General features: G+C 51.9%; 7 protein-coding genes across 7 annotated transcripts; 3 read left to right on the forward strand and 4 right to left on the reverse strand.

The window, feature by feature from the left end:
- Nucleotides 1-1,954: 1,954 nt before the first annotated feature.
- Nucleotides 1,955-2,441, reverse strand: M431DRAFT_505168 (hypothetical protein). The gene is made up of 2 exons (XM_024918591.1): nucleotides 2,042-2,441; nucleotides 1,955-1,975 (listed from the first exon to the last, which is right to left on the reverse strand). Exon 1 carries the CDS (start codon nucleotides 2,410-2,412, stop codon nucleotides 2,188-2,190), a length of 225 nt encoding a protein of 74 aa, XP_024777271.1. The 5' UTR covers nucleotides 2,413-2,441; the 3' UTR covers nucleotides 1,955-1,975; nucleotides 2,042-2,187.
- Nucleotides 2,442-2,986: 545 nt separating this feature from the next.
- M431DRAFT_491829 (hypothetical protein) lies at nucleotides 2,987-3,238 on the reverse strand (the record flags this gene model as incomplete). The annotated part of the gene is made up of 1 exon (XM_024916938.1): nucleotides 2,987-3,238. The coding sequence occupies one exon, from the start codon at nucleotides 3,236-3,238 to the stop codon at nucleotides 2,987-2,989; it is 252 nt and encodes an 83-aa protein (XP_024777272.1).
- A 6,563-nt stretch (nucleotides 3,239-9,801) lies between these two features.
- Nucleotides 9,802-11,590, forward strand: M431DRAFT_78218 (hypothetical protein; the record flags this gene model as incomplete). The annotated part of the gene is made up of 2 exons (XM_024922666.1): nucleotides 9,802-10,490; nucleotides 10,555-11,590. The coding sequence occupies 2 exons, from the start codon at nucleotides 9,802-9,804 to the stop codon at nucleotides 11,588-11,590; spliced, it is 1,725 nt and encodes a 574-aa protein (XP_024777273.1).
- Nucleotides 11,591-12,144: 554 nt separating this feature from the next.
- Nucleotides 12,145-12,590, forward strand: M431DRAFT_344921 (hypothetical protein). The gene has a single exon (XM_024914439.1). The coding sequence runs from the start codon at nucleotides 12,286-12,288 to the stop codon at nucleotides 12,529-12,531; it is 246 nt and encodes an 81-aa protein (XP_024777274.1). The 5' UTR covers nucleotides 12,145-12,285; the 3' UTR covers nucleotides 12,532-12,590.
- Nucleotides 12,591-13,075: 485 nt separating this feature from the next.
- On the reverse strand, nucleotides 13,076-13,885 carry M431DRAFT_344943 (hypothetical protein). The gene has a single exon (XM_024914440.1). The coding sequence runs from the start codon at nucleotides 13,667-13,669 to the stop codon at nucleotides 13,196-13,198; it is 474 nt and encodes a 157-aa protein (XP_024777275.1). The 5' UTR covers nucleotides 13,670-13,885; the 3' UTR covers nucleotides 13,076-13,195.
- Nucleotides 13,886-14,101: 216 nt separating this feature from the next.
- M431DRAFT_78400 (hypothetical protein) lies at nucleotides 14,102-16,991 on the reverse strand (the record flags this gene model as incomplete). Its single annotated transcript, XM_024922686.1, has 2 exons — nucleotides 14,102-16,733; nucleotides 16,789-16,991. The coding sequence occupies 2 exons, from the start codon at nucleotides 16,989-16,991 to the stop codon at nucleotides 14,102-14,104; spliced, it is 2,835 nt and encodes a 944-aa protein (XP_024777276.1).
- Nucleotides 16,992-20,293: 3,302 nt separating this feature from the next.
- On the forward strand, nucleotides 20,294-22,148 carry M431DRAFT_491834 (glycoside hydrolase family 17 protein; the record flags this gene model as incomplete). Its single annotated transcript, XM_024916939.1, has 2 exons — nucleotides 20,294-20,465; nucleotides 20,563-22,148. 2 exons carry the CDS (start codon nucleotides 20,294-20,296, stop codon nucleotides 22,146-22,148), a joined length of 1,758 nt encoding a protein of 585 aa, XP_024777277.1.
- Nucleotides 22,149-23,088: the final 940 nt, after the last annotated feature.

Below are 23,088 nucleotides of genomic sequence, written 5' to 3' on the forward strand. Positions count from 1 at the left end.
AAGAAAAAAGTGTCGATATTCTCAGCACTACAGGAGGGAGCTCACATAACAAGTAACAATCTTTCCACATCCAAGCCAAAAAGAAAGGATAAAAATAGAACACAAAAATAAAATTCAATTCAATAAAATAAAATAAAATGTCAAATCCCACAAAACGCCAAAAACCAAAACATGCATATTTTCACAAAGGAAAAAGCTTACCCCAGCCCCAAAGGAGCTGTCACCTTTCGTCATCTTGGCTCTCCCCTCACTTAAGCTCACGACATCACCCGCGGATCACGGATATCCCCCAGCTAAGCTACCTAGCTATGTAACGTCCAGATATCTAAATTTTCAATCACGTAAGGCCCTCATTTATTTTCGTATCAAAGCCACCACAAAATTTCCAACCCTTCTCTCTTTCTGCAAGCCACTCACCCGCACAGTTATCTCTTGCCCGCAAGCCCAAGCCGGGTCCCCCCAGAAACTTAGCTCCGACAGCCGGGGCTAAGTTCAAAAGCATGGAAACGGAAACGCCAGCTTTTGAGTCTGGGGTGTTATTATTCCAGCTTCCTCTAGCAGTAGTAGATTTTCATGTTTTCTCCAGATAGATAGCGATTGCTGCTAAACATCCCAAGCTCTTCCAACATGACCTAGCCATCTAGCCATCATACAGTAGCAGCAGGCAGACGAATTACGGCCGCCGATAGATAGCTCGACACCCCTCCATCAAAAAGCGCCAGGTCCGTCATTTTTCGCCACCGCTGTTTAGCTTCTGCAACCAGCAAAGCCCCAGGGGGCCACGTTCATCCAAGAGTCACGACCACTCGCAAGAAAAGCCAGAAAAGAAAAAAGGGTTCAATTGGCAAAAAAGCCACTGCCTTTTTGCGTCGTTCAAAGGGGCGCCGGCCTTGGCTTTTTCAGGCACGACGCCACATGAAATCGATTCGTGGGTTGTCTGCATTTGACTGGAGTTTATGATATAAAAAACCGGGGATGGCATACTAAGTTGCCATTATTCGTAAAATTCCCCGAGACTGTTCCTCCTTTTTCTCAAAACATAACTCGCTTACAAGGTTCCTGATTTGCTGTATCTTTCTTCTTTCCTGTGTGAACACATGCAAGAGGTGCATATATTGGGCTTTGGCCACCAGAGAAAAAGGAGCGCAGGTCTCTTGACCATGAAGCCAAGGCGTCGAAAAACTTTGGCTCCGGCTCTCTCAATCAGGATTGGTGCTTGACACCCCGGAGGCTCCCCGGCTCGTACATGTACACATAGCTGCATATTGGACTGCTACCGTAAAAGGTGCCAGGGAGAAAACAAGACGCATGCAGTCTTAGATAAGAGCTTCTTGAGGAGCTTGGCTGTAACGAAGCAGGTTTTGCTGCTTTTCCCCTTGTAAACCGCAAAGGCGAGGGGCACGGAGCACGCCGCAAGAGATAACAAAGGTACCCCAGGTGAATAATTCTTTTGCAGTAATCATTCTCTCCTCCGATGGCGGTTATCTACGGAGCAAATGTCCTTCTGCACAACATAACATGCAGCGGGCAGGGTGCGAGATAAGGTGCCGTGCCTAGCTCGCAACAAGAGCGAGATAGGGAACAAACACCCCGGATTTGCAAATAGTACAAGTACCGTGATTAATTTATCTTCTCGCTGACCGGCTGCACAATGCAAGGGCTAATGTGTCTTGTGTAGCATATCTTCAAGTGGCATTTCCTCTGCAGCCGCTGTCTCGTGGGCAGATGCAACGCATGGTGGTGTAATAAGAGTATCACATTTAGGTAGGTGATAGTATGCCATCCATAGCATTGCCTGTTATCGACAAGGCCAACGCAGGCCCAAGGGGGATGGACAAACTCTATTCGCCGAGTCAGCCATGAGAAGAGCATCACGCCGCCCTTTGTCGACAAGCTTTCCTTTCCTCGTACGGAACGGACATGTGGCCAAGCCGGGCGGCACCCGCTCAAGCATCGTTGCAGTGTGAGATGAGAAAAGGTAAATCCAGAGTGACATGTCCAAATGGTGCTATTGGGCCTAATGCAGCTGATATCACTTTTCAAGCCAGTCCATCTCTGTCCCTGTACAACAGGGGTCCGGAGACATAGAACCGAGATGTGAAAAGTGATGCGGACGAACCTGGTTCTGGTAGTAAATGCTCTTTACTTGGTCAACATTATGACTGAGCCAAAGTAAAAATAGACCAATCACCCTTGAAGATAAAGGAAGAGAGGAAGAGGACGAGAAAGAGACGGAGACGGAGGGAGAGGGAGAGAATGAGTCAGGGATGTGCGATATACGAGCGGGTATGCATTACAGCTGGCAGTGTTCCGTATATCCGCGTCTCTCTTGAATGAGGCGACCGAGCGGATATCCAGGCTCAGATTAGCTTTGCATGACAGATGGCTGTACCTTGGAAGTGTGCGAGCCATTTTGAGGAGATGGTGTTGAGGGAGCCGTGATGCCTCGTACTGGCTTGTGCTATACCCAATTGTGTCAGCAAACTTTGCTTTGCAGGCGAAGCTTTCAAGTTCTTCTTATGCATGCCCCTCTAGCTCCACGAGCTTCATAGGTGCTGACAGTGGGGCAAGCGACCAGACCATGGCCCTGTCGTGAGGCAGCAAGCATCCAGCTGTGCGGGGAGGGTGTCGGCCTCGTAGTGTAGCTGCACGGCGTTCCAACGTTTCGTCCGTTTAATGTTCCGGTAGAGGGCGTGGTACATTCTTTCTTGCATCTCGGGCACTCATACGCCCCCCCTTCCACGGACTCCGTACTGCGGTAGAGTGCCATCCGGCGGGGCTTGGATGGGATCGCTTATTATCCAATTGCCATTTCTTTCCAATATCTGGCGGTTATCGATTCCTATATTCCGAAGGTAGCACGTATTGGTAGTAGTGGTATTGGTGATAATCCCGAGTGGAGGGCAACAACATGAAGCTTGTGGATTGTCCTCCAGGGATTGAGGTCTGATTGTCGGTAGCAATTGGATATCGGCAAGACCAGAAGTCATGATTGCAGTAATAGCTTGAATACCGAGCCAGAGGGCGAGACAAATTCAGCCCTCGGAACTTTTCCCAGTGAGGTGCAGAGTTGTATCGAAGCATCAAGTGCCTCGCCGGGCGGGGTCTCCTTGGGCACAGCGGCTATCCTGACTGCTGCTGACTTGCTGACGTTCAATTCCTCTTGCAATGATTGGATTCTGCACCGCTTCGTCCTTGCAACCGCGCTATGCCTGCAGCTCCGTGATCCGGCATCCATCTCGGCCGCAGAGAAAATGAATCTATATTAAAAAAGGACGCAGCAGCCAACATTGATGCATCCTGCTTGGCTGCAGACAGTCTTGCAATCGTCGTTTCCGGGAGCTGCACTGGGGAGCAGCCGGGGGCGTCGTGAATTGTGGGGGAAGCAGGCTTCGGCGCCGCATTAACAGGGGCTGTGCGCTAGCTATCCCACCACGATGCAGCTTGATAGGCCATTGAGGACTGCGATGGTGACTTGGCCGTCCAAAGGTTTGTCCCAAGCAGGGAAGCTCTGAGTAGCTTGGCCTGACCGTACGAGTACAGCACGATTCCGTCTCGAAGGCAGGCGGGACATGATTGGCTAGTCAAAGTTCGTAGCAGAGCCCTGGAGTGCCAATCAGATGGGAGGAGATATCCGGATGCCAGTAGCTTCCTGGTAGCTACATATCGCTTGCATCACCATTAGGTGTCTCTCGCGGGAGAGGGGAAACTCTGTGTCAGAGCAGAGTCGAGGCAAACAAAGCATCTCCGGGCTAACACCTGAGAGGCTTAACGGTCGACAAGGGAGCAGAAGCTTTTCAGAGCTTGTGCTGTCCAAGCTGTTGACGGAGCAAAACTTTGTCAATGTCACGGGTGTCGTGTCATTTCAGGTACAAGTGCATGTTGAAGGTTAAGGTCCCCGCCCCTGTAAAGCATAATATTAGTATGAAGCGGTACCCAAGTCGTAGTATTACGTTTCGAAATCCTCATCAATTGCGTCGAACGGGTCATGTTACGAGAAGAGGCTGTGGTGTAGAAGCGACCATGTTGTTCTGATCCAAGTGGCCACCTGGATATTAAGGCAAATGGTGTGTTTTGGGAGCAGCCATGACGCTCTTTCCTCAACGAGCAGGCGAACTTTGGTTGTCGATATCGCTCATGCCCAACCACATCGCGAGCTTATACAGTTCATATTACCAAATGCATATACCAACATGGAACATTTGCATTACAAAAATATCAGAATTAGACAAACTCTATCATACGTCGTCGTTCGTTTGGCATCCGAGACATGCAGCTCAAACACGTTGCGGAATATATTAATGATCAACGAATATCTGCTAGTATTCAGATAGCTCCATGCGGATGGGTCTTTCAGGACAGGGGTCTGACTCCCCCCAGAAATTGAGGTTCATCAGCCACAGAGTACGAAGATCCTCCACACGACGTCGATCATTTGAGATACAATAGGTGCAACTAGTGTCCTCGAAAAGGGTAGCCAATGGGTCCAGAAAGGTGAGCCAAGATAGATACGAATCTGCCCATGTTACGGTACATTCAATCCGCACTGCCCCTAGCAGATCTTTATGATCGGATCATCGACTAAGAGCTCCCAATCGGCCGATATCAGTCTCTTCCAATGCGGCATCATAAGACAAAATCATGCGGCGTTGGAAATGTTCGGATATTCTTTTTACCTTTATGCTTCTCCGCCTGTTTCTGCCATGTTAATGTGCCTCTTTCGTTTGATAGCTGTCATTCTTACAGGAATCAAAACTGTGACAGAGCCACAAAGTTCGTTGTGGCGCTCTCTCCGTGTTCTGGACGCAAGCGGGAGAAGTCGGAGGCTATAAACGGCCCCCTGGGGGGTGGCAAACGGTGGCTGAAGCCTAAATCTCTCGAGTTGTAGCCGCAAGAAGGAACTTCTGCCAAAGAAGACGGTAATTACTTGATTGCGTGGACAATTCATGAAATGCCCGTTTACGTTGTGATCCAATCAGGAAACAAACGTGCTTCGTTGGCCCTTCTCAGACAACGTCAAAAGGCCGGCCCGCCAGCGTTGCCGCAGCACGGACGGGCTTCGACAAACTTTGCGCCAGTTGCTCTCCTGCATAAGGCTCCTCCGCAAGTAGGTCTCAGGTTCAGTCGAGGCCGGGGAATATTGATTCTTGTTTCCCTTCCTAAGGGCCCTACCAGCTTAGCGTGCTCCAGCTTTTTCCAATCAATCTGGAGATTTGGACTGGATGCTAGGAAACCTGGAGGTTAGCACTGAAGATGGAGCTCGGGGATGGAGCGCAAAAATACGGAGCTTCCTCGCCATTGTCCGCATAAGCGTGTGATACTTTGCGGCCAAGCAGCGATGCTAGCATCGTACTCCGTACCCGCAGTCGTCAACGGCGGTGCCCATTGTGGGTATGTGAATGCTCGATATCTTGGTGGTTGAGCGCCATGGCCAGCCTTTTCCCCGAATCTCCTTTTCGAAGCCCAGCTGTTCTAGAGGGCCCGGAGGAAGAATGTTCGGCTACGGCGAATCCATCGATCCACGGCGATCATAAAAAACCTCGGCCAGTTACCAAAAGCCAGCCGCCACCGCCGGTTGGATGGCAAATCGCTTTACTCAGGTCCAACACTCAGCCAACCAGCCAACCATGGCTTTCCATTCTTAGTTATTTTCAGGTCCGGCCCGCTGTAATTGGGGCCCCCCTCGCTCATCAGGATGACCAGGGGCAAAAGTAGTCAGATCTAGCGAGAGCATAAAGAAAAAAAATCAGAAAAAATTTCCACTCCCTTGTCATGCAAAGCAGAGGCTCGTATCTCCTCCCTTGGAGCCCAATGGGCGAGTAAGATATATGGAGTATGGCATGTTGACCACGTACCAGTACTCTGTACGAGTACTTGTTGCTCCGTGCGGAAACAGGGGCAGCTTGGATTGAATTTGAATCCAAGCATCGTCTAATTTCTCTGTCCAAGGCTGAACCCTACCTTTGAACAAGTCTAGGCAATAGTTGCCCGTAGCCACACGGCCCCGTTCCGTCGTCCGTCCTATCCCAAGCTTTGGCTACACACAGACGGAGAGAGCAGGGATATGGATAGAATTTTTCTTCTCTTCTCCCGCCCCAGTCCCACCTCCGGATGACCCCCAGGCCTCCGCCGCAAAGGTCAGAGGCGGGATCCTCAAAAGAAAACATTAACTCAAGAAGAAAAACCACAACTGCCAAGGCTAGGCCTCGACTCTTTGATCAGCGCTGACAGCCTCCGCTCGGTTCCAATGTTCATCCTCGTCGACGCCATGTGGCAGGCAATCAATCGACCGGCTCCCCCTCAGACCGGTTCAGAGAGAGCAATTCCGATCCAACCAATGCTTACCGGACCGACCTGGCGTCTGTGTATTCAGATTTGAATTTTGTGTCTTGCTTTCATCTGGCGGTGTACTCTGAAATGTCTTGAGACAGTGACTTTGTCCAGTGCCGTCATCTTGCGTGCCATGCTTGTAACGAGTACATCAGCCACTTGGCTCTTGCTAGCCGCTGCCTTCTTATCTGCGACATCTGTGGCACTCGCAAGGGCTTACTGGTACTACCTGTATTCGTACGTGCCAGGTAGCCATGGCTTCTTCTGCAGCTTTTCACTTGGAGCAGGGCGAGAGGACAAGGGCCGTGGCGAGCAGCTGACTCCATTCCTGGGCAAGCAACCAAAGGGCAGCGAAAAAATCCGACCTTTGACATGGTACCGCAAAATTTGTTTAAATGAGTTGAGCTTAGATTTTAGGGTGCCCTGACCGAGGTACCGGGCCCTAAGCGGGAAGTTTGACCTTGGAGATTTCGGTCAAATTTCGTGCCTGCATTCTTGTGATTTTTGTCTTGTCGCGCGTTCTCTCTCTATCTCTTGTCATTTGATGCCTTTACTTCATCCTAGCTGGTCGGTATAAGCAGGGAGGCATGCTTGTACACGTACAGTCTGGTTCAGCGGTGAAACGATGCAGATCGCCAATCGCACTCGCAGGGAGCGAGCCGAAGCTGCTTGCATGCAAGCCGGTACATGTACCTGCTAGAGACGGCTCGGCGTGCTCGAGTCAACAGCCCTTGTGCGATACTCCACCGAGCAGTAGCAGTGCACTAGCAGTAGGTAGTAGCAGCAGTACGAGTCGATGCTCATGCCTTTCTGAGCGCTTATATGGATGGTTATCAAGGGCTCTGATTGTCAAGGACTCGTCCATATCAAACGCGTGGGTTTGAATGTGCACGAGACAGATGTTCCATCTGAGTATGGCCTATCTATCAGACAGGTCCAAGTCCGGACGAGACATGACAAAACAGCCGCCGGCTTCGTCTGCGCCAACCAAGGTGGCCGGCCAATGTAAGTCTGGTTGCATCGACCGGTGGCTTCCAGTCGTGCTCGCACCTCATCGGCACGGGCATGAAGCAATTGCATGCCTGCGTGTGCAACCCATGCAGGTTACACTGTGCCTTGCCAATTTCTGGAACAGGAAACGCCTCCAGATGCCATTGCTTGATACACCGGCCAGACGGCATTTGAGTGCCCGCAGTGAGGTGAGGTGAGGTGACATGGCCATGGCGACAGCTGCTCGGGTGATGTTCTGGTTTCCTGGTGACGGGGCTGTGACGAGGTTTGCAGCTTCGCTCGTATGTGCTGTGCTGTATAATACTGCAGCCGCAATAAAGGAGCAGGTCATATGGCACTCGGGTTTCAATATCCATCCCGCGCATGCATCCAGACGAGAGAGTCCAAGTCGGTACACTACACTAGGTACTTTGGATGCATCTATATTAAGTGAGGACCGGGTCTATCGAGGACTGAGCCGCGAGATTGGTTGCTGCGCCGGACGAAGCACGACTCGCAGGTACATGTCCGGCCAGCGTCCAGTGGCGTTGCGAGCAGGTACACCCTCCAGCAGTGCCGCTGGGTCTAATCGATACAACATGCCGATGCACGCATGGATGGGCCCAGGGATTGATTAGTTTCCCTCCCATTGCTTTTTAGCACTGCAGTCCATCCATATCAATTGACTAGATTCAAGCTTGCTACGCTCAAGCCCGTCGTGTATGTACCGTACAGACACACAACACACACTCACACACTCACACACACTTTGAATCTCGTAGCAGCAGCAGTAGCAGTAGCAAGCAGCAGCAGTAGCAGTAGCCTTGAATAGGCAACAACTACCATTACCAGGGCAACATCCATACCTTGGCTGGCATGATTATGTGCCTTTGTATGCTTTCTTCGCTTGTCTTGTCTTGTCGTCAGAGCCCCGAGCCCTGACGAATCCTCTCGCGTACGGAGTACCCTCCGTCACCACAAGTACCGTCCGTCACCACAGTACCTTGGGCCGCATACCTCAACCCGCCCAGGGCGCCGTATCTGTATGTACCGTACTTGTGCCAGCACCCCCTCCAAGGCGCTTCCCCTCTCCCGTTGGCCCTCTGAAACCTGAGGCTACGAGGATGCTAAACTTCTGGTATGGCGTCTTTGTGGCTTGGGTGTGGAGGCTGCCCTTCTGGAACTTGGTGCTAGTGGCCCGCGCAACAGCCATCCGGATTCCGTGAACAGAAACTTGAGAAACTAGCACTGGTCTTGGTCTGGACTTGGACAGGCACAGTGCCGTCCAAGTACCTGTACTCGCGCTCCACCCGTTGCAGCGGCGAATCCGCACAGAGGCAAAACGCGAGAGAGAAAAAATATGACTGGTGGTGCATCCGGATGGCAGAGGAGCAGGAAGTCAAACCCGCATGAGACCGGGGTTGATAACTGTGCGTGCACCGGTACAGGTACCTGGGCCTGGGTCAACTGAGAACCCTGCTGGTCTGGTTCTTGTCTGGCTCCGGCTCTTCCACTGCAGGAGACCAGTTAGCGACCCTCCAGCGCTGCGCAGTACTGCAGGCTTCCAGGTTCTTGTTCTCAAGCCCACTGCACTAATGCTAGCAACAGCACCAGCACCATCCGGCCGGGCCTCCGTTTCCTCCATGCCTTTGCCGTCTGGTCTCCAGTCAAACCACTTCACTTATTACGCCTCCGGCTCCCCAGCTGCGATCCGCTTTCTGTTCGTTGTCTGTTGTTCTTTGCACTTTGCACGGCGTGTTTCCCCCCCCCCAATTGTGCTAGTCCCGGACTTGTTGACTCTTGCTCTCACTTTCCCTCGCTGACTCCGTCTTCTCATTATCTTTCTCCATCTCCATCTCTTCCTTTTCATTCTCCTTCTTCCCGCTCTGTCCCTGCCCGTCCTCTTGAGCCGACTCTCGTTTCACCACTGCGGCTGCTACCCTCGCTCCACCCCGGGCTCTTTAGTCGCCTCCAATTTCAACAGCTCCAGAACGCTGCGCCGGAATCCACAGCCGTTCGGCATCTCCTGTCATCAGTCACCTGGTCGAATAATTTGCCGGCACTGCCTTTGGAACTCGGGTTTTCCCTTCATCTCGTCGTCTTCTCGCCTTCTAGCATTCTTCCTCTTTCAATTGCATCCCCATTGCATTTTTTGCTGCTGCTGGTGGCCCGTTTCCTCTTTGTGCTTGGCCAGGAACAGAACCGAGCCGGGCTTTTCTAGACTGTTTTGCGTGTTTTGTGTGGGTGCGCAGGTGACCTGAAAATCGGCTCCCGCTACCGACCGAACCTACAGCGCTGACGGCATCAACCTCGCCCTCTTATTCGCCCACACTTACACCATTCGACTCCCGTCACTCAACAAACAGCCCTCGGTGGATGCTAAAGCACTCGTGCTTCTCATGGTTTTCTGATTTCATAAAGGGAGAGCTCTAGTGCTGCCCATCCGCGCACGCACACCGTTTCGTTATCCCAGAATCCAGCATGGCAGCCGTCCTTTCCAGCGAAGACAGCTACTTCTCATCCGCTCCGATGCGGCGCTCACACTCCCAATCCAACCTTGGCGGTTCATTGTCATATCACCACATGGCCGACCTCTCGAATCCCTACGCCCATCCTCCCAACAAGTCCTTCTCCGACTCTGACCACTCGTCGGCGCCTTCGTCTCCTCGAACTGCCCACATCGAATCGGCAGACGTCTCCTACACTTCCACCCCATCCAGCAACCTCTCCGTCGCCTCCGATTATGAAGACTTGGCCATAGACTCTCCCGAGGATCACTTCGGCCTGCCGCCTTTTACAGCCGACAAGCTGTATATGCCCCCGCAGATTCAACCAGATGACAATCTGGAGCCACCGCCGAGCCCTCGCACCGGTGACTCTTACACTGTCTCGCCTGCCGAGCATGACAGCTCCGTCAGCACATCACGGCCCGACAGCCCCGAACTCAGTGACCATGCCGAAGATGACACGGCTATTGCGAGCAAACCCTCTCGCCAGGTTGACTACCTCTCCCATGATTGGAGAGAAGAAGATATCTGGTCCTCGTGGAGGTACATAATATCCAAAAGAGGAGAGTTTCCCAACAGTGCCAGACTAGAGAATGCGTCTTGGAGAACTTGGATGAAGGCCAAGAACAACCTAAAAACCATCTCACCAGAGACACTCAACTGGTATGTCTCATGGAGCTATTTACATTGTTACAACATAAAATGGGGGCTAATATTCCATATCTAGGCTAAAAGATTACGACGTCACTTGGCTTTACGGCCCTCTCCAATCTGGGAAGCGCAATGTGTCTGCTAATAAGACAGGGCCCTCCAGTGTGTCATTATCAAAATCAAGTTCTCTTGTCAATTTGAACAAGAAGACCATCCTTAAGAAGAGGAGCATGTCGGAAGTCCTGCTCCAGAGATCGCTGTCGACTTCCTCGCTTCTCAAACAGGCTGCTGCAGCCGTTCACGCCCAGGAGTATCGAAGAAGTGCAATGCGTCCCAGCTTAGGGCGGGCAAACACAGACTACGTCTCGCTCTCATTTTCCTCCAGGAGGATGAGCCACGAAAACAGCAGCGCCTGGGCTACGTCTACAGAATCGTCGAGCGTTACATCGCCTTGCGCCGAGCGTAAGCACATTCACTTTAACGAGCAGGTAGAGCAGTGCATTGCCGTCGACGTCAAAGGCGATGACGACGAAGATGTTGACATGGATGTGGACATGTATGGCGACGAGAGCGACTCTGATGACGGCGTCATGATGAAGCGGGTTAGATCAAAACGACGCCCATTGGCAAAGCAGCGGGCTCAGAAGAAGGCTGCTTTTGCCGACGGCAAGATCATTGCCATGCTCCCATCTACAACCCTTAAGTACCAAGAGGACAGCCCGGATTCTCAGGACTCGGCCATGAAGCACAGCACCGGCGCTCGCAGCCCTCTGCTGTCCCCCTCGTCCTCACAGGAAACTCTGCGTCCTTCCAAGACGAATGCCGCATTCTTCTTTGATGAGGACGAAGAAGATCTGGATGCAACTATCCAGAGCCCCGGTTGGCTTTCTCCACCGTCAGACACTGGTGCCGGTGGCTTGAAGAGATCAACGTCTTCAAACAGTCTCCTCGATGAGCCAGCCGGCATGCGTCGAACTCCTTCGGGCATGTTCATGCCCTGCGACGAGGCCGAGACGTCATCTGGGGAGGGCATCTTTGGCCGGGTAATTGACACCGTCAACACCGCCCGTGACATTGCCCATGTCATTTGGAATGTTGGGTGGCGAAAGTAATCGGGGCAAACCTCGTCTCGATTCAATTGGCGGTTGGCGGAACTCTCACGATGCCACGAGCAGCAGAATGATCCAAGCGCCCAGCTGGACTTTGAGCGCCGGGCAAACAATCAATTCATTCGACCAGCGCCAACCAGCGATCCCAAATCCGGGGTACCAGTGTCGCATAACGCTGATTTGCGTTTGACAACAGCCAAATGCAGCTTTGGCCTACAAATTACATAATATCTCAGGGCCAATTGAGCCCCGAGTGGGACTTTGGACGCTTGTTTTTTGTTGAGCCGGGCGCTACGACTAAGCCTTTGGTCTTGAGTCCGGCGTCATCGGGAGGCGAAAGCACGACGAAACTGAATAGCAATCTTGTCGATGTGGACACGGAGATGTCACGAGATGCTCATTTGGTGGTCGGGTGACTTATCACCTTGGCCGCCTAATTTCCTTCACTAACCAAAAATTTTTCTGCTTCAACGAATGCCGGGGGTATCCCGGCTATACGACGGCTTATGACACAGTCTCTGTACTTTTCTGTCTTTTCTCTTTACCCTTTTCGTCTTCTTATCTGATGACACACACAAGAGTTTTTGTTTTCATCTTCTTTGCGCTTTCTCATTTTCTTGGATTACAATTATATCAAAATTCATGGGCGGCTCAAAGGGGTTTTTTTTTTTTTTTTTTTTTTGTTTTATTGCCTGAGAATGGGCGTTTTGTGTTTTGCTTGCCAAAAAAAATTGTGGTTTCTTTTTCTCATTTCCTTTTTTCTCATTGCGATAAAACATGTTGTAAAAGGGGGGACGGGGGTGGATAATTGGCTGAGATTTGGGCAAATAGGCATGGAATGGTTTTTTACGAGATGGAAAACAGGATCGAATCTGGGTCGAAGTAGAAGGATGGGTCGTTTGTACATAGGAATAAACAGCACAAGCAAACGAAATACAAGATAAATATTGAATAAAGGAGGCTTCCTTGAATAATGCAAAGTGCACAATGGCTTGGAGTACCTGATACTGCTTGGGTACTTGATGCCCGAGTACTCGTACTTCTTAGTAGGTTAGTACTGTCACTTACAGTACAGGTACCATTGAAGGGTCCTTCAAGGTGGATTATAGTCGAGCCCTTGGTAGAAGCTATGAATGGGGCTACGGATTATTAGCATTGCGTGAATCTGGAGATGAAGCCACGTAAAATCAATGCTTTTCGATGGATCCCTCCCCCCAGTTGCCCAGCCAAACGACTAGGTATGAGTACGCTTGGCGTCTTTCTCCAAGGGCGCGGAGAAGCCGGTCCATTCTTTCACCCTTGCCTTGTTAACAGGAATCAGAGAGAGCCCCAAATTTTAACAGGATCAGAGAGAGACCCCCAATTTTAACAGGATCAGAGAGAGCCCCCAATCGCAGGGGCGTAGGGAAAAGGAAAACGTCACCGCGCGTTCTGGAATGCACATCGGCCTTTTGCCAGATGAAACCAGAGTGAGCGGACGGACAAGTCAATGGGACCCCCGTGGTGAGAATCTATGGGGTTTAGAGGGCGGGCAACTAGGTGATTGGGTATAAAGGACAGTGTATGTTTCTTTTGCTTTTTTTATTTCGTCCATGGTGGCCGCGTCATCTACGCTATGGATATGCAGACGGAAAGTGTCTTTTTTTGGTCGTTTGGGATGCTATTCGTACAGAGAGAGGATGTGGTATATGGTACATGATGTGTGGGCAATAGGGGGGGCATTGAGATGATGCGCCTGTGTAGGTACATTGGGAAGTATGTGTACATGAAGTATATGCGTGCGTGCCATTTTTTTTCTTCATCAGATGCAGGCCAAGTCGCCCTACCTACGGACGATGCAGGGTGAATAGCACCGAAGAGGTGGCGACTGGGCAGCAAGAAAAATAAAACAAACAAGAAAAAAAAAAATAACCATGTGTATGTAGTCCCTCGCATGATGCAGGATGTCGGTGTTTTAGGCGCCTGAATGCGGCAGCGAAAGAAGCGTATCCAAGGCCAATCTGCTCCCAACAAAAGACCCCTGGAGGGAGAGTGGAGCCCCCTGTCAGATGTAGCCAAAAAGTCTGGGGTAATTCCATACATTTTGGTGCGGGGAGAAGGGAAAATGGCAACAGGCCAACCAGAGGCTGCCAGCGTCTATAAGGCGAAGGGGTGGTGGAGATGGGGGGAGGGGATGATGGGACCCAGAGCCAGCCAGAGGAAAGGGGGTTGCATATGCACCTGTGCGGTGCATTGGGTTGAAGACACCTTCAGGTGTGATGCGGGCTTGCATGGCATGGTTGCTGTGCTGTACAGTACACTTCGTGCTCTGTAACGGTTGACACACACAGAAGCCTGCTTTTTGGGTCTCCACTGGGCAAACCCGGTGAGGAGGGAGGTTTGTCGATAAGGTGTGTTGTCGGATGGTATGGCCGTCGTTTGGCTCAGAGATACTGGATGGTACTGTACTGGCTATCATCCAATACCATCAGAGCATGCTGCTGCAGGGCTGGCTGGGGTCGAGTGTGTGAGCGCTCACGTTAGAGCCGACGTCGATGAAACCGGCCTGGCATTAGGGCCGAGATACTTCAGGGCCTTGACGAGGATACGCCGAGAGTGTACATTGACATCCGCAAGCTCAACTTCGAACTGGTCCCCGACCCTGACATCTTTGATCAGGGCCTTCTGGTTCAGGCCCTCAATGTCCATCACCGCATGCAGATCGAAGAAATCCACCTTGCCTATGCAGCCCTGTCGCCAGCGCGAGCCGACGGTAAACCGGAGCTTGCGAGGAGCCGTCTTCTCGAAGCGCCATGCACGGACAAGGGCAATGAGGATCCACTCGAGGATGCCCCGAGAAACCGTGCGTGCCATCTTCTCGCGCACCTGCAACAGCGGTAGAGTGGTCGCAAGCTGGGCAGAAGAAAAGGGAAGGATGTCGTCTAGGTTGTCGGCGCTGGGGTCAATGGTTCGCTGGATGGCTCGCTCGTGTTGCAGGGCAGCGTGGATCTGCCAGTGGACGAGCAGGTCGGAGAAGCGGCGCAGCGGCGACGTAGCTTTGGCATACATGTCCAGGCCAAGAATAAAATATGAGCCAGGTTGACTTGATATCTCGATTCCACCGGTATGGCGAATCATTTCCTGCCGCTGGCTGCCGCTTGGTTCGATCCCTCTACGGATCAGAGGATAAATCTCCTTCGTAGCGTAGTCGAAAGCCTTCTTCTCGCCATGCCTGAACTTGATGTCCCTTCGGTAGGGGATGGGGATGCCACGAGATGAGCACCAGCGCGCCGCGATTTCGCCGGCCAGAACCATGGTGTTGGAGACGACAGAGCACCCGGTCGAGGTCTCATAACCAGCTTTGATGTAAGGATCGGCAGGCAAGCTCTTGGGTGTATCTGCCAAGTCAGCTGTATCACGAAACGATACAGAGACAGAGGGCCGCGGGAAGAAGTACGGCCACGCCCCCTTGTCGAGGCGCTTCTTCTTGATAGCTTCGGCAAGTTGATATAGCAATAACAAGTCCTCTCTGCTAGATGCATCCAAATCCTGTGGAGTAGTCATTGGGCGATTCAACCTGGGCTTTTCATTTTCTCCAGGAGTTCCGACAGTGAGGCTGTAGCTGGGGACTGGTGGTGGTGCTGGCTCGTTGCAAAATCGGGATACATCTTCCGGATCCAAGTATACGACCTTTTCAAGTCTGCTGGGCTCGACCTTGAAATCCAGCAACTCGCCAATTCTATTGACTTTAGCACTGAAAGTCAATGCTGGACTGCCTGGCTTGAGTGAAAACTGGCTGACGAGGCCGTCGGAGGCATAATCTTTGGCATCATCCTCTTCTCCCAAGTTGGAAGGAAGCATAGCTTGAAAGTGACCAGGCAGGTAAATGTTCTCCGGGATCAACTCCATGTATTTGCAGAGGTCAGAGTTTGGCTTGATACTGGAAGCAGGGTCTGCCGCGTGAACATGGAGCCAGAACTCGTCTGGATTTTCCGTGCGTTCAACTGAGATACCGTCATCAATGACAATGGTTGACACGGCATCAATGCAAAATATGGTAGATTCCTTGTGCTCTCGTCTGAAACCAGCCGCCACGTCTGGCCGCTTGGATTCTTCGATATCTTTGGGAATCTCTCGCTCCAGACCACCACCTCTAGTTATTGTGACATTCGGAAAGCGCACTTTGTAACGCGATGGAACTTCCCAAGGGGGGATGATGCCAATCTCTTGTAAAAACGTCCAAGCCGTGCTCTGGTCGAGAACAGCATCGTCGTATAGTTGAAGAGCGCGGAGGATCAAGGCGCCGTGACCATGAAACTTCGATCCAGGCTCGAACAGATCATAACTGGCCCACCATTCCAGGAACGAAATGATATCTTTGCTTGATTGGGACCATTCTGGCTGCGGCAACTGCACACCGTCTGCGGGTGTGAGGATGCCATGTGGTGTCCATTGCCGCTTCGAGCGGCTGGCCAAAACTATTTTGCGTGCCTGATTGATAAACTTGCCCAGCTGAGTCTCTTCTAGCTCATCCGGCTTGGGAGCTCTCAAGCGCCTCCCACTCGTTTCTGTGTAATCACGAACCATAGCAACAACTTTATTGATGATATTCGTATGGGATTGAGGGAAGATCTCGAACAAATGATCTCGGCGATGGCAATCGCTTGTAGGGCTGAGTGGCCGGAAACCAATCTCATTCTGATAGAGCGCCGAGTGGACCGCATAAAGGGCAAAGGGGGAAAAGCGGCCGTCTACTTTGAGAGATTCAGGGAGTAAGACGTCGGCAATCTCCCAGAGGCTGAGATAGCTGACTTGTCGTCGATTGGAAAGAAAATTGCGGACTGCATCCATTTTCTCCAGGTAGTTTTGGTGCACAGCATCTGCTTTGACTCTGAAATCCACCATCTTCTGGATAAGGTGAGCACCATCATCTCTAGATGGGCCCTTTTCGTTGCGACGAAGATCCTCAAACACTTCGGGGGAGCCGCCCTTGGGCATGGTGGCCATTACGGGTGCTAATTCCTCCTTGCTCACAAACTTGGCAACCGTGAATAAAGGCGAGTAGCCCATGCTGGTAAGCCATCTGCCGTTGACAGCATAGAAATGGTTTCTCTCTCCAAAGTATCCCAGATAGATTGCAAAGAGAGGTACTCGTGAGCCAGTTTGCCTGTTTTCGATATTAATTAGCGTGAATTTCCGAAATGTGTGTGTTGGTTTCTCACTTTAATTCGACAAGATCACCAGGCTGCCTAGAACTCACGCCAACAGCAGCAGCCTCTGGCTCGTCGGCACCCACGTCTTCTTCAAACTCGTCCGTCATTCCGGCCTGACTGGGTCGCAGTTGATCCATTTCGGATGACCCTGTTGACTGAGTTCGACTCAGATGATTTGAGACGCTTCCATATAGGATCATATCTGGAGGCATGCTATCTGAGCTGTACTGTCCGTTCTGGGCGGTCCATAATTGCAGTCGCTTGCGGATTGGCAAGTAACTGAGATCTTTATCCACCAAATTGTGAGGGGCAGATTTCGGTACGTGAGACTGTCCATATTTTACCTGTGGGTGAAGTTGACTGTTTGTGCTCTCCCAACGCTACATATTCTGTGTAAGTTATAGCTTCATGCCGGGGCCCCCCAAGATGAGACTCACACTTTGAAACCCCAGAAGAGCAGTCTTGGTGGTACCAACGGAATGAACGTTAGTCAGCCCATTTGTAGTAAAACGGCCATGACTGTGCAGCAAATATTGCCGGTAAACAGACTGACAACCCGGCCGGGGCAGCATGACGGGCATATGCTACCACATATAAAAATGCTTGACAGCGAATTTTTCCAGCCTTATCTGATCACCTATGGAGGTGTGGCGTCGAGTTGCCTGGTGGCGTAATGAAGTCACGTGCCGCTCCGACGAAGTAAAGTGTGGCTCGAGAGATCCCAGGCGCCTCTCCATGCTGCTAGCACTGATACTAGGTTGCTACAACCAGGGGTTCCTGGAGATAAATTGCAAGTATCAACCTTATCGAAGTTGTGCATGGGTTACTTGGAGTAAATTGGGCAATTAGACTTTTGATACGGAGTATTGTTCACGACGTCATGCAAACGGCGATTAATTCTCCAGAGCGGTATAGTTAATTGGGCGTCGCTACGGAGCAGTAAACGACGTTGGTTGTCAGTGCCAGGTCGAATTGACTCTACGGAGTAAACATGCAGGAATACGAGCTCCTGGACTGTCTCATATTGTATGTCCACTCAATGATACAACAAGAGAGCAGAAGAATACCTGGTACGTTGCATTCTACAGTAGCATCGCTACGAGCAGTATTTCCCACGGTACTTTTTTCTCCGTCCAAGGAAAGTAAGTTTGTTAATTGTATCTCGTTGCAGTCCCTATGCAACACTTCACTTATAAGCGCATACTTACTGGGTACGTGTCAGTAGCAGATATCAATACCTGCTATACTCACACTGCTGTAGATTTTTAGCCATTGCTGCTATATAAACGAGCCTGCAACGCCACGGGCGAAAAAAACTAGATTCTTACAGTTCTTGCAGATCCCCCGATTTTTGCAGCGCCTTTCTTTTTATTAGGCAGGGTGTGGACGTCCCTTGCACCTGCATCAAGTGCCTCAGACTAACAATGGCGCACTGCAGGGTTCGGAAAGCGCGAAGAGGAAAAAGACAAAGGAAAAAAAGGGAAGAGGGGGAGAAAGAGAGAGAAAGGTAAAAAGAGTTCGCTTAGACGAAAGTATCCAACACACAAATCTCGCGGAATTTTATCATCGTGATCATGACACAGGATTACATACATGCACTCGGCCCATTATTTTTCCCTCCTTACACATGCAGGTACGAAAACTCCGTTTTACTACGAGCACTCGTACGGGTAATCTGCACTCCCGGTCAAGCGCAGTTCCTGGGCCAAGAGATGCAGAAAGACAAATTCGACTCCCGCACCAACACCGTTAACGACTTTCCTCATCTGGGGAGGATTTTGGAAAACCAGCGGTCTGTTGCTCGTACAAGCACTAGGCACAACTCCACGGCGTGCCCGGCACTTTGACGAACCCGCGTCGCAAATTGAGGATTGCTGTGCCATGGGCTAACCCAAGCGACCCCCTTTGGATGACAGGGGTAGGAATCCATTCTGCAATACGAGAATTACCAGAATAGTAAGACTAATAGTGAGTAGGTGGCCGTGATTGGACAGCATCGGACCAGGCTTCTCGAACGCGCCCCTTTCTCGAAATGAGCAGTTTTCGCACCACAGCGGTCAAGCCAAAGGTGCACACTGCCTTGGGAATCAATGCGGACCAAGCTCAAATCGGGCCAAGACACCTTAAAACGGACCCCTTGCAATAGGACGAGTTGGAACACAGGCCGGGGTTGGCAGCGAAAAGGCCCCTCGAGTATTGCGGAGAATCTAAGCTTAAAATGGCACTGGATGTAACCCACCGCTGATGTCGGTCGGTATCCACGGCCTTCGCAGGAGCAGAGGCCGCAGCGTTCAACCCCGTACATGTGCGGCACAGACTTGCACGGACAACTTCACCATCTACAGAACTTGAAGAATTCCAAGGCAAAGGGCCTTTGAGCTGCGGCTAACGCCATCACCAACATCAGAAACGCCGACCAGCCGGACACTAGGCTTAGGCAAGGGACGGGCGCACAAACTGGGCCTAGCAAAGTGAGAGGCGTTCTGTGCCTGGCCCGCTCATGAGCCAAGCGGAGTGGGCATATGCAGGAACAATCTCGTAGCTAGTGGCTAGCCAACCCACGTCCGAGATTGGCCAGAGGATCGTCCCTCGGCGTTGATTTGTCCACAGCTCCTCGTCTCCTTTGTGTGTTTGGCCAGGGAGGGAGAGCGCCAGCCAAAATATCTCAGATGACAAGGCAACGCTCATCTCCCGGCATAGAGGTGATCAGCCACTCATCACCAGGCCCTGGAACATGCAGACTATGGATCCGTGGAGTTCCGATTCTCAATACGAAGCAGTTTGCAGGCGGCAGATCTGGCTGAGCAAAGCCACACCACCGCTGGATTCCTTGTTGACCAAGATTCCCGCCGTCCAGCTCTGCACAGCTCAGCAGCCTCAATGTCGCAGCGTCGCCCATTGTTTGCAGCAGCTTCCGAGCGCTAGAAATTCCTGCTGGTTTTGATTCAGATAGCCACGTCAAGAGCTCGCTGCCCCTTTCAAGGACGACTCAGGCGCAAAATGGGAATTGCTTGGCCAAGCTCCACCCTCTCCTATTTGGCGATGAGAAGCCGCCTTGGCCTAGCAGCAGCTTCTATTAGCAGCAGCCAGTGATGGACTCAGAGGTAGCCACAGTGGCTCGTCTTCTTTCCACCCCCCTCTGTCAAACCCCTGTCATTCCACCTCCAGCTGGGGCAGCAGTACCTCGTCTGCAGCGCAGGATTCCACAGCCGACTAGGTACACCGTTGGTGAGCACACTTCGCAGGCTAGCCAAGGCTAATAACAACAATGAGCCATGCTACCCGCCTGCACGCGCACCTCCCGTACTCATAATAATAGCCGCCTTGCCCACCTAATCGTGCCGTCTTTCTCTTCTTTTTTTCCTACTCCCCACGGATCGTCAGTTCGAGGTCTTGAAGGAAGTTGCTTCGATTCTTTGTTCTCCAGTAAACCAACTTACCGCTTCACTCTTTCAGCGGGCATTCTTTTTTGTACTTGATATTTACATCCCTAGCCGATAATCTTATCTCCACCATGAAGGGAGCTTTCGCAGCCGCCGCCGTGGCTGCCCTGACTGGCGCCGCCAGCGCCTCTCACGGTCACCGCCACGCCCACGAGCTCTTCGCCGCGAAGAGAGCCGCCACTGGCGAGGTCTGTGTCCCTGGATGCACCACCATCTACTCGACCATCACCGGCGAGCCTACCTGTACGTCGATGATCCCCGGGGCGCTTCCAGGAGAAGCAGAGAGCCCTCCTGTTCCCATTGCCTCTGGTGTAAGTGATATGCTGACATTGCCTCAAAGTGGTTCCTATCAAGGCTCCCCCGACCTCCGCAGCTCCTGTGCCTACCACCACAGCTCCTGCTCCTGCACCACCGGCCACCACCTCCGCTGAGACTCAGGCTCCGGCTCCTACTTCTGAGGTCTATGTCGTCCCTGTTCCGACTCCCTCTCCGGTCACCTTCCCAACTCCCGGAACCTACACCATTCCGGCCACGACCATCACCCTGACCGACACCACCACCGTCTGTGGTGCTAGCTCGACCCAGGTGCCCCCCGGAACACACACCGTTGGCGGTGTTACCACTGTCGTTGAGACGGCCACCACCGTCGTCTGCCCTGTTGCCACCGTCTCAACCAGCGGCACCGTGGTTACCAGCGTCATTGTCCAGACCACCTACGTCTGCCCTGCTGCTGGTACCTACACCATTGCTCCCATCACCACCGTGGTCCCCTCGTCCACTCTCCTGGTCTACCCCGTCCCGACCAGCTACGAGCCCGGTACCTACACTGCTCCCGAGCAGGTCGTCACCGTCACCGAGACTGACTACGTCACCTACTGCCCCTTCGCCAGCTCTGGTGCCCCGACGTCCACTCCCGCTCCGGCTGCGCCCACCAGCCCTGCCAGCTACCCTCCTCCTCCTGCTCCCGCTCAGTCTACTCAGGAGCCCGCCAAGCCTAGCGCTCCCGCCTACTCTCCTCCAGCCTACTCTGCTCCCGCTGCTCCCAAGCCCAAGCCCACCCAGTCTGCCCCTGCTCCTAAGCCGAAGCCTGTGGCTCCCAGCGGTGGTCTCAGCGGCAACAACGACCACTATGGTATCACTTACACTCCCTATGAGCCTGCCACCGGCAACTGCAAGTCTGCTGATGAGGTTGACTCGGACATTTCCAAGCTCAAGAATGCCGGTTTCCAGGTCATCCGTGTCTACTCCACTGACTGCGACACTCTTGAGAACGTTGGTGGTGCTGCCAAGAAGTACGGCATTGAGCTGATCCTCGGTGTCTTTGTCAAGGGTGATGGCTGCAGCTACGAGACCCCTGATATCAAGAGCCAGGTTGACGCCATTGCTGCCTGGGCCCAGTGGGATCTTGTCAAGCTCTTCGTCGTCGGTAACGAGGCTATTATGAACGGCTTCTGCTCTGCTACTCAGCTCGCCGAGCTCATCACCACCGTCAAGGGCAAGTGCAGCGGCTACAGCGGCCCCTACACCATCTCCGAGACTCTCAACATCTGGCAGAACCCTGCTGTCTCCTCGGCCATCTGCGGTGTTATCGACGTCACTGGTGCCAACATCCACCCCTTCTTCAACTCCGCCACCACTCCCGATTCCGCTGGTGACTTTGTCGCTGGACAGCTCGAGCTCCTGAAGGAGATCTGCCCTGGCAACGACGTCCTCAACCTGGAGTGCGGTTGGCCCAAGAAGGGTCAGTGCAACGGTGATGCCTGCCCTGGTTCTTCCGAGCAGGCTACCGCCCTCAAGAACATTCGTTCCAAGTGCGGTAACAAGACCGTCTTCTTCTCTGTGGACGATGACATGTGGAAGCAGCCCGGCAGCTTTGGTTGTGAGCAGAGCTGGGGTGCCGCCGCTGCCTTCGCCATCAACGAGTAAGGAAGTTGAAGATTTTTAATACGCAACGCTTGGATGGGTTTTACTGCAGCTGAACGTCAATTACTAAATGTATGGGAATGTCAAGCTCGCCCGGTTCTATCCGTCGGTCCCCCTTTGTGTATTTTGCCACCAGTGCGGGACCACAAACGACACCCTGATGCCGATTCGGAAGTTCAGGCGGTCATGATGGCGTTGGGGGCCGCTCCTTGACAAGAGATGGAACTTGGTTGGCTGCAAATTTTGTGTCCTTTTGTGGTATTGTGATAGGCGGGTCTCATGGCTTGTTTTTTTGGCAACTGCGCGGTGTTTCTGTATATGAAGTCGCCATAGATCCGGGTGTACATTTAGCATCTGATTCTAATGCTGTAATTACTTAATTATTCGATGATGAAACTGTTATTAAATGTGATTTATCTTGCTTGAGTCGTGTTCCAGATTGAGCATCAGTCGATGTAGCCGAGACTATCTCACAGTTTTTCTTATCAACACAATGTAGTTGAGATGGCGGCCATGTGACAGCTTGTGTCTTACCATGACTCAATAGGCTGGCTTGATGTCATTGTTAGCTACCAAGCATGAAGCTCGGATGGCACAGCAACTGGGATATGCATTCCAACGAGCCAACCATGTCCACATATGAAAGCCTAGCTTGGTACTATGCCTAGATTCTTATCGCTCTGTTGATACACATGTTATGAAATACTAGATGAATTTGTATGTACAAAGTGGTTATACGCGTTTTCAGGAGTGTTTAATAATAATAAAAAAATGTTCATTTGGAACAGATTGTAGTTCCTTTTAGCATACGTCAAGTTCTACGATTTAGAGAACCTTAAATCATGGCATCCAGCAGCGGGACCTACCCTAAAGCTTAAAGGTTGGATTCTGGCGTTTTTACAAGCATATGCATAAACGAGTAATCAAGCCTCTATGAGATCAT

The sequence above is a fragment of the Trichoderma harzianum genome (genome assembly GCF_003025095.1).
Source record: "Trichoderma harzianum CBS 226.95 unplaced genomic scaffold M431scaffold_3, whole genome shotgun sequence".
NCBI lineage: Eukaryota > Fungi > Ascomycota > Sordariomycetes > Hypocreales > Hypocreaceae > Trichoderma > Trichoderma harzianum.